Consider the following 11,189-nt stretch of genomic DNA (forward strand, 5'->3'; position numbering starts at 1 on the left):
CGCTAAACATACAGACAATTCCTATGACAATTGCCTTGAAGAGAACAGATTTTGTGATAGGTCATAATCAAGCACACATCCTTAGATTAACAACACCGAAGCACTGCATACTTCTGTAAGTCACCCTGTAATGCAAAACCAAGTGTGATTTGTCACACCATTTCAGCCTTCATTACAGCTAAGACAGTAGTGTGGAATTTTTTAAGCTTCATAGGAAGATTATTAAAATGGATAACGCTAGCAGGCATTTTAAAGAAAATTCTCATCAGTTGCCAAGTCATGCTCTTTGAGGTATCTGCCAGTGTGGGAGGGATGCACGGTCTCAAGGGGGCCTGTGTTTCACAGTCATCTCAGGCAGGGGGCTGCAAAGTTCATTAAATGATCTTATCTCGCTGCTGGTTCTGTTCAAAATAGCCTTGATATGATGAAGGATTTATGTTACCCCCACTTCAAATAAAAAGTACCGAGGGATGCATTTCATTACTGCCCTGTGACACTGGAGAAGCCACGGCTGCAGTGGTAATATTCCTCGTTTGTTTGTGTCACACCGAGAATTTATTTGCAAGAAGACTCCTGCTCCAAAGGTAAGGAAGTATTTGTTTTTTGTAGTGAGTTTTCCCTAATAATGTCAACAAGAAACGCGTTTGTTCTCTAACTTTAATTCTCACAAAAGTATATTCTAGGAAAGATGAGAGTGTGAGGAAAATGCCAGGGAAGAGTGCCCAGTTTAGCAGAATTCTAAGGAAGCTGAGTAGCATTGATACAGAAAAAATATTTACAGTTAATTTCCATGTTACAGTCCTGAATAAAACACCAAGAGATATGGCTTCTCAGTTGAGATACATTCTCAACTGATGGGCTAATGCTAGCCAAGGTTACACACACACACATGCACACTCATCTCTCAAACACTTTTTAAGAGTGATCTGCTGCTGTGAGGCATTTTAATTCAATGGTAGACACCTTCACATGAATCAGGCTAGATTTCTCTTGCATGTTTTCTCTGAACTGGATGATCTAATAAAGAACATGAGCCCTGGGCAAAAATTATTATCTTGTTTGAGCCTACACCGAGTCTTCTTGTACTCAAAAATCAAACAAAGCAAAGTGCATTCAAGATCCTTGACCAATAAATATTAATTTATTCTATATACTTGATCTTATTAATTCAGTAGTTCATAGGAGCAGGCTTCAAATATATCCAGCAGTGGGGAAAGTCTAATGATGAGAAACAATATTTGATCTCGTGAGAAAACTACAGCCACTTTAAATATGCCTTAGATACTGAAAATAAAAAGTCAGTAAAAGTCAACCAAATCTGTAAAAAGCTCAGGAAAAGCATTTGTACATTTTTTATTTCATATCATTTTTGAATACCTGTTCGCTTATTGCTCACCTCTGTGCAACTGCCACCACAGTCCTGTTTGTGTGTGCTGGTGGCAGGAAGTGTGGGAATGCAGGCAGCCACCACAGTCTGGTAATACCTGCAGGAGTGCAGTCCTGGGCACCGCAATGTGGAAGAGACATTAAGCTATTAAAGAGCATCCAAAGGAGGGCAACAAGGATGGTGAAGGGTCTGGAGGAGAAGCCTTATGAGAAGCACCTGTGGTCACCTCGTTTGTTCAGCCTGGAGAAGAGACTGAGGACTGAACTCATTGCAGTCTCCGACTTCCTTAAGAGGGGAAGAGAAGGGAGAGACACTGATCTCTTCACTCTTGTGTGACGTGACAGGACACAAGGGAATGGTATGAAGCTGTGCCAGGAGAGGTTTAAATTGGATACCAGGAGAAGGCTCTTCAGGCAGAGGGTGTTTGGGCACTATAACAGGATCCCCAGGGCAGTGGTCACAGCACCAGCCTGACAGAGTTCAAGAAGGATTTGGACAATACTCTCAGGCACACGGTGTGACTCTTGGGAATGGTGCTCAGCAGGGTTGGGAGTGGGACTCAATGATGCTTGTGGGTCCCTTCCAACTCAACTTACTCTATCACTCTATCAAATGCAGATCCAGCAAGAAGTGGAAAAAGATTTTCCAGATGGAAGAATAAGGTGGGGAAACCAGCCAGAAAGGTGTTTGAAAGCACAGGTCCAAATCAGTCAGGTTAGTCGGGAAGGCTGGCATGGGAGGTGAAGAGGACACGAGGAGAAACTCAACAGACACAATGTCAGAGAAGGGAGAGACAAAGGAACCTTTCATGGAATCCCTTGGCTGCAGGCTGAGGGAGAAGAGACAGTGCAGAATGGAAGGCAGTAAGTAGCAAAATATAAAAAACCAGGCACGGGAGCAGAACTAGGATAGAAATAAATAAATGGGTTACCTGGAGGGAAATGAAAGTATTGATTCCTCAAGTGTTTTGTTCAAAAGCTTTTAAGAATTTTAATCTTCTGCCAGAGTACTGCTGAGCTCTCTAGTACAGAAATCAAGGCACAGAATCAGTTCCCTCCAGTTTTATAATTCCATTTTTCAGGTGTCTGATATCCAGGTATCTGATATCCAGAGAAAAGTGAAAGCAGATGAAAAGAACTGAAGCCCATCAGATGAGAAGGACAGAATAAAACAGTGTATGGCATTCAAAGGCATTGCAATTGACACTGTAGCAGTATGAGATGCAAAACCCATGTAGCTACCACAAGCCCTGTTTGTTTGTTTGTCATAAAGGTATCATATGAGCAGAAGTCCAAATTTTCTACCAGTGCAAAGCATTTGAAGAACAACTGTTCTCCTTATTAGAAAAAATGGGCTCAGATCCATCACTTTTCACAGAAAAGCAATAACGGATTGTGGGAATTAGGAAAAAGGATAATGGTTGAATAGAGACCGCTATGTAATGCTTGAGTGAACACATTTTCAAATACTGAAACTGTTTAATGCGCCTGCTAGAAATAATTTGCTAGGTGCACACCTGTAACTCCTACTAGTATTGCTCAGTCACATGTCAGTATAGTTGTCATTTTCATACACAGAAAATTCCCCATATGTGGAGAAGTCCAATTAAATTGATTGAAATTTATACTCAGAAAACAACTCCCGACTGAACAGGCTCTGGTAGGAGCATGTACTTCAGATTCTGCCAAACTAGGAAATACTGGTGGCAGAATAAATAACATGTCTAGAATTCTCTCATTTCATAGCAAACTTCAGACAATGCTGTTTAGAAAGGAAAAGCATAAATTGGTAGTAATGCTGAACTGCAAATGAAAATAAAACCATACAGTACACCTAGAAAGTCACATATCTTTGCTGATGAAATACACTAATGGATTGTTGGAGGACACTGGGATGGTTAGGGACTTGGATGCACCAGAAGACCATAGCAGCCTTCTCCATCCTCAGGCTGGTGCTCCAGGTCATCTCTGCCCATAACTGCTCACAAACGTGGCAGAAAGGAAGAGGAACCTGTAAGAGCAAGCTGTGAGAACCCTCTCCCACAAGCTGCTCACGAGAGGCTTCAAGGCTCAGGCTGCTCATGAGAGAAATTGCACTGTGCAACATGCCACACAAACCAAAAGGTACAGGGCATTGAACTAAAGTGCTCTCTTCTGCCTCTGAAGAGTTTTAACCAGAGTCTGGAAACCCATGTTAGGCTTGAAACCAGCATGCTTCCCTAGACAGGATCTCAAAGGAAGCATCAGTCAGCCCTTTTAAATGTGAATTACTGCCAGCTGCAGAATCAGAAGATAAATGATATATCCTAGATCAAGGAAAAAGAGGGAAATCATGAATATGATTACTAGTCCTATTTTCCAAAATCAAAGCAGATTTCTGATTGTTTTTACGTCAAACAGTACTATTAGCATAGATAGTATTCTCTCCTATATATATCATTCAAATTTTATCATTCAATGCATATATAAAAACCATAGCATGCATGGTCCAAGTGAAGTCAGAACAATAAAATATTGTATTATTTCTAGGGAAATGCATAACACACTGAAAACTCTTATTGACTGTGCTTTGTAAGAAACAAAAGAAGGAGGAAAAATAGCTCTCCTGACTCATTAAAAGTTTTGTAAATTTTAAAAATACATTTCATATAACAATATGTTCTGCTAGAGGAAGAAAATCCATGCTTTTCTTTACATTTTTTCTCTGGCTAAGAAACTTTTGACTCCCAATTCTCTCCATGAAAAAGTATTTCTAGTGGTGGTAGTGTTTTCTCACAGAAACAGTGAGTTTCAGCCTCAAACTATTGATTTTTCTTTTTCAAAGAAGTCGAGATATCAAATCAAATTGATCTTACATTCCTCTTTTGTTCTACCAACATGATTTTTGAGTTCCAGCTAGTAGTATTACTGTAACAGCTTCCCTAACTTTGTGAGACCTCCTTTAGCAAATTGAGGCTAGATAATATCAAACTGCTCTAAAATTATTAAATCTAAAAATAAGCAATCATGGTTATCATGTGCTGGATAAAGCCTCCCTAGAGTTTATCATGTTATTCCTTTCATTTGAGAGCACCTTCATCTGTTCATTGGCTTGCAACCAGGCCTCTGTCAGAGAAGATTACCAGAAAGAGCCTCTCACTGTTGTTCTCTTGGAGGATTGTCACTAGAAGCTTAAAAAAAGCTTATTTAGTCCTAGCTGTGGCAGGGTGATTTAAGTCAGAACTAACTGCAAGCTCTATAAAAGTGCATCACAACTGCCAATGTGCTTTAATAGTATATTTCTGCTCACCTGTTGCATCATACTGAGCTTATTTGTTCAGACTGCTTTGGAGGCTGCTTCCATGAAATCTTTTCCATTCTTCTCTTTCCCTATTAAATGAGGCCCCTTATCCTAACTACTCTGAATGAGGCTTCAAGGCAAGAAAATAAATGGTTTCCAGGTGATAACTGCTGCTGCAAAGTCATGATATAGGCTTAAGTCCTGTGATACTACTCTGAACACAGCTGAAGTAGGAGAGAAAAATATGAGAGCTAAAGAAATAGTGATAGAAGTCTGATATCCCCGACTGCTCACATGCACTGGAGGTTTATGATTTAGGACATGGATGGCAGGACAGAGGTGAATTCAAACATCCAGGCATGTGATGCATAAAGGCAAAAGAAACCATGTGACTTATTGCAGTGGTGGTACTGTGCAGTTCCCACATTCACCATGAATGGGCTCAGACAGCTAATTCAAAATATAAGGTAATTTAGGATAAGGTGATTCTACAGTTCAGAGAGGCAAACTCTGGTGTATTTACATATTGTGTTTATCAAGAACATATAAGGATCGGTAATGGTGCAGAAATTCTGATGTGTTCAGTAACTTTGGAACTTACACGTACATATTTGAGGGTTCTCCAGCCTTAGGGGAAATGAAAACAAAGAATATTACGAACTGAAGAAGAGAAAATTTGGGACCAAGATGTATATCCACATGTTAACACAATATAGAATGTTGGAAAGAAGAATGACTTGGACAATGTTCTTAGTATGCCTGATCAAGCACACACAAAGGAAATCCACAGATGATAGACAGAGAAAAGTACTAATTACTGCTCCACCTCACACCTCTGCCAAAAAAAGGCACCCCCAACAAGGTAATGGGTAATATTACACACACTTTGTGGTCTCAACAGAGTTCTAACATTCTTCTAAATACTGCCAGCACCAGATATAAAGTGCATAGCAATGGAAACTATTTCTGAATATCTCTTTTAGTGGCTTTAAATTTTTCCCTTGTGATTTCTTTTTGCTATGGGGCAGGTGTTGGAAAGACACATCTATAAAATGCATTAAACCCAATACCAAGAACATATACAATCAAATCAGGAGGCATGACATTAAAAACCAGTAATGGATATGTGTATTCTGAAAGTATATGCCTGGGCTCAATTACACCTCATAGCAATGAGTTCCATAATTTTGCCTTATTCAGGAGTGATATTTACCCTCACATATATATATTTATATATATATATATATATATATATATATACACACACATATATATAGATACATATATACACACATACATACATATATATATACACATACATACTATATATATATATAAAAGGTGAATCCACAGTATATTAGACAGGAATTCATAATAATTCAGAAGGATGAAGCTATTATGCTTTGCTACCTCTTCTGATAAAGAAACCTGAAGACATTATTTTCTGGTAGTTTATGTTGGAGCCCCAGGTATATAGGGGAATTTTTCTTCCTGCACTCCAGAGTAATACTTAGAGAATAACTCCTAGGGTGGAAAGCCCATTAGTTTTACTTAGATAGTTTTTACCACATCTTTCTCATACTTCCAAGATTACTTCTCGTACACAAAAAGTTTAAAAAGACAGTAACTGCAACCTGGGAAGAAATATTTGGATTGGCATTGATATATACGTGGATATTTATAGTACACATATATTTTATGGAAACATGCACTTGTATTAACTTTTTGACCTGAGATTGGTTATCCCCTAGCACAGCTGGAGGTGTTCAGCAATACTTGCATTTCACATTACAGACTAATGTCAACAATTATATGTCCAGCTATAATTTGTTCAGGACCAGAAAATATGCTCAGTAATTCTTTTCTGCAAGAGCTGGGCTCAAGTACTATGCTTTTATTCTTTGCAGGCCACGAGCTGACATATGTAGGTTTTACAGGGAACCACAGGGGAGTTACAGGGAAATCCTAGCAGAAAGGGGACCTCTTCAAAAGAGCTGATTTCATCCTCTGCTCTTTATAATGTGTCTGTCTTTATAATGAGTCTTTATAATGTGTCTGTCAATTTTTCACAAAACAGCCAATTGTGTAAAGATTATCAGTTCCCAGTTTTGCATTTTCTTATGATGCCTGCCAGGGGAATGGCAGCAGTTTCTTCAAGCTTTTCCAAGCAAGTCTTGAGGGGCTTGTTTACTATATCTCTATGGCTCTGATTAAAATAAATTACAAATAATTTCCATGAATTCAAACAATGCATGAGAGAGCCCTAAATACTTGTTAAAAAATTAAATGTTCTGGAAAATATTATAATGGCATGTTCATGCAAAAACACATAGCAATTTGAAAGACAGCATGGATATACTAATTTCATATTTAATGAAGTTTTGAAAGTAATGATACCATTTTCTGGCTCCAATGTGGCATACAGGGAATTTACTGTTGGCCCACAAAGAGTCATTCTGAGGCAAATATTCTTTCCCTAGTATAAGATTCACTCCAGAATTTATTTTAAGATGACATTAACTAAAGCTGAAAGTACAGAATCATCACAGATATAAAAACATTTTAAATTAATTTGCTCTGTTTTGAAAATTGAAGAAGAGGGGGAAATATTTAGCAAACAAGGTGGGTTTTGCAAGTCAGCATCTCATGAAATTATGTACATACTTTTAGATATAAAATTTTTCTACATTTCCAAACAAAGCTAAATTCCAGAATGATTAAAGGCAAATCATCAGAACAAGTCACTTTAAAATTTTAGAGACATGAAAATAATGAGGCCAAAAATCCCCTTAGAAATGGAAATTTTTTATATTTTTTACGTTTTTTGTATTTGGGAGTACCGTGAAAAGCACCATAATTGCTAAATTACAGAATACAAGAGCACTGCCCTGATTGTGAACATAAATGTCAGACGGAGGTGAGAGATATTTTAGGTACACAAGTAAGAATTCAGATCACTGTAGACAGCATATCCTCAAGTGCTGGAGCTAGGAAAGAAAAGCTTAAATAGTGAGTCATGCCCACAGTTATCCAAATCCTACCGAATATAGGACTGTGTGTCCCTAACGCTGAAAATCCAAAACATCAAGAACGTGCTTTAGCCATGAAAACAGATGAGGAACCAGTGACTTGTCATACAGTTGTTTCAAATTTTTCCTTTAGAGAAAATGAACAGCCAATATATGCGTCATGAAGTGCGGGGTTGTGAAACCAGTGACCTGAGGAACTTCTGGGAAAAGACCATTGAACAACAAACTCAGTATCTGCAAAATGAGAAAGAACGTCAGCGAAGAAGTGCTCTGACAAAGTAGGTAATCTGCATCCAGAAAGGTTACTTGAGTTTGCATTGTAAATATTTTTTCTAAAAAAGTAATACCTATACTTAAGTTATGCAATGAAATCTGAAAGTAGTTTATAGAAAATAATAAAGATTCCCAAATTAGGATGTAATGCTAATGTGTTTAAGCTATGACTTCATATGATGAAGAATAATTCACTCTTGTTCCATAAATGAGTCCAAAGCATAGAACTTTCTGAAATTACCAGGACAATATATAACAGCACAGACTTGTCTTGAACATAAAGGATTCTCTCCAGAGAAAAGCTAGCACAGATGTGTACCTGGCCCACATTCTTTCTCTGTGGCTTTGCTTTCACAAGAAAGTAGTCTGAATTATTGAAAATTGTTTAATTTATGTATGGTAAATCCATTATAAAGAAGATGGCCCAAGCATACTGACTAAGGCAACCACCATCCATAGCCATACCTACCTTACTCAGTCATAATCCACTCGATCAGTCACTGAGGAAGAGCAGTCTGCAGCAATATCAGCACTTTTTTACTTCACATCAAGTCTCTGTAAATTGAAGGCATATGCAAGATATATACTTTTGTTATTTATTACATTTTGTCTTGACACTATCTAGTGAGAAAGCAATTTTCCAGAGACTTCCTCATACCTTTCTTTGCATTGATACTTGAAAAATAAAGAGCAAGGGCATCCTTACATTATTAATCCTGGGTGAACGAACACTAGAATTAGCCTCCAGCATACTTTATCCATTTGTGACTAACCTAATCTCAATGTTACAACTCCCGAGTCGGGAAATTCCTCTCTTTTCTATTTGAGTAAGTCTTTCTGTGGTACCTAGATACTATCAAAAAGAAATAAAGGGCCACATATTACTGAAAGCTACCTGCTATGGGTCTAACAGAAGCTTCAGCAGTGTCTCCAAGCGGAGCAGGACCGAGGAGGAGGGAGGCTGGGGCAGTGCTGGGTGATGTGACCCAGCAGGTGGCAGCAGGCAATCTCCAGTGCAGGTGACAAGTCACTGTGGCACACAGGCACTCGAGAGGGGCCACGCTGGAGATGGATGAGCCATAAAGCTCAGGTGATCCCTCACTGGGACTTAAGAGCTTGTCCTGAAGTACCATACAGAAAAGAGCTCTAAAGGGGCAGGAAATTTTGCATGACAATTGGGGAAAAGCACCGAAAAAATATCGTCAGTGGAAAAGATGAAGGGTATAAATCCATTCCGTGTAAAATTATGGGGACAAGCTGATCCATGTTTCTGTCCCTAGGCTCAGAAATGAATGGATGGAGAGACTGGAAAAACGGATAAAGATGTTGAGGACCCAATCTGAAGACCCATCCAGCTGAAGAGCCCACACTCATTACACGTTTGGGGGGAAAAGAAATCTGTTTTGTAGGAAAGCGTGATGCAAAAGCTCAAGTCAGTTTTACTTTGTAGCTTAAATGAGCTATAATTAATTAGCTGTCATTGTTAGAAGTTTCATATGTGAAATGCCAATTGTTGCTTTTAAGGTTATTCATCTGTCCCTTCATTTGATAAATGGAGAATGTAGCACTCTGAAGTATTTAACCCTAATAAATCATGATTCACTGAGATGTAGATGCCTGGGAAAAGAGTTTAGTTACAAAGTTGTGCTCTGCAAAAGCATTTCCTTAATATTTTAGATTTCTGTACAGACTGACTGTAATATAATGAATTTAGATGGCTTAATGAACAGTGGAGTTTTTAATTTTTTATGCAACACAGCCCAGTGTTGATTAAGGAATATGGGACATGCACAATGCCACCACTTCCTACATCACTAGTGAAGCCCAAACTGGTGGGAGCTACAGATCCCAGCTTGCATGTTAGAAGTTACCTGTGAAGTTGTTAACATACATGTATTTATAAACAGCCTCTGTGAGACACCTACAAGAGCTGCCTGATTAATCCACATTAACTTAGTCAGCCCGTATCAGCTAACTTGAGACACTATATCACCATTAGTAGAACAACTTTAAACTGACACTGTTTCTGGTACCTGAGCTGGTTTATATAGAGGTAGATTGGTACCTCTGTTTCACAGAGGAGCTTGGATGACTTTCGCAGCTGTCTGTCATCATGAGTGACAAGCATGCTTTTTCTTCTACGATTTTTTCCTTCTAAGACCCAGTATTTGTTCCTTAAAGACTGGTACTTTCAGAAGCTAGCAGTTTTCCTCTCCCACATTTCTCATTAGTCAAAAATGTTTCCTGTTCCCTTCCTAATGCTTCATTAGGAAATGTGGCATTTCCTCCAACGAAAGCCTTTCAGTCAGGCTGGTGTAATCAAATCACTTCCTTTTTAAGGTGACTGCTTTGTTGTCACCAAATGATTAGGGTAATGTACTGCAAGACAGGTTGTTCTGAGCTTCTGAGAGTGCTAAAAAACTCCTCCCTGAATCGCTTAACATTTTCGTCCCTTTTTATAAGACTGTTTCACTACCATTCTGGTAATTCATATTGTTTAAAAGCAAAGAAGATTTGAATTGCCAGTGAGGCAAGAAGAGAACAATAGAAGGGTTTGGAGTCAAAATATTTAGAAAATCTGCTCTTCTCAAATCAAAACAAAAATGCGAAGTGTTATTTTTTCCTCTCTTTATCACTTTTTAAATCTGCTTTTGTGCATCCCAAGGGCAAATAAAATTTATTATGTGAATTGAAAGATGTAAATACTGTTTGGAAAGCCTGAGGAATTATGACCTTGGAGCACTAATTCAGAAATCAAGGTGTCAGCAGGTATGCTCCCGAACTCGAGAGTAGAGTTTGCCAGACACCAGGAAAAAGGCTGCTAAGCCCATGTTCTTTGGTTTAATTTTATCCTTAAGCAACTTTAAAAGTAACATCAACCGTGAATATGAAGGATCACAGCATAATTACAATAAAGCTGTGCTTAAGAAAACAATCACCAGGTAGCGCCATAACTTAATATTGGGCTTCAGTAAAAAAGTAGATTTCTTTGAAAACATCAGTTAACACATTTCAATTCTCCCATCCCCTCTCTATGCCTGGTCCTTACTGAAGGTCAACTCCATCATGAAAGAGTTTGGGGGCTTATATAATTTTGGCTGAAATTAGAGCTTGAACAGAGCTAAAGGAAACATTTTCCTTATTCATTGTGTAAGTTATGGCACAAGGTGCAAAACAGAGGGAGTTGGCATATTTTAAAAATTAAAGCCATAGCCCTGGAA

The 11,189-nt window shown here is 38.4% G+C and overlaps 1 protein-coding gene across 1 annotated transcript; it reads left to right on the plus strand.

Annotated features, from left to right (window-relative positions):
• Positions 1–320: 320 nt before the first annotated feature.
• Positions 321–10,663, plus strand: LOC148219820 (protein FAM240B-like). Its single transcript, XM_088156207.1, has 3 exons — positions 321–584; positions 7,829–7,973; positions 9,249–10,663. The coding sequence occupies exons 2-3, from the start codon at positions 7,834–7,836 to the stop codon at positions 9,325–9,327; spliced, it is 219 nt and encodes a 72-aa protein (XP_088012333.1). The 5' UTR covers positions 321–584; positions 7,829–7,833; the 3' UTR covers positions 9,328–10,663.
• The last annotated feature ends 526 nt before the right edge of the window (positions 10,664–11,189 follow it).

Source organism: Sturnus vulgaris, chromosome Z (genome assembly GCF_052056855.1).
Source record: "Sturnus vulgaris isolate bStuVul1 chromosome Z, bStuVul1.hap1, whole genome shotgun sequence".
Classification (NCBI taxonomy): domain Eukaryota; kingdom Metazoa; phylum Chordata; class Aves; order Passeriformes; family Sturnidae; genus Sturnus; species Sturnus vulgaris.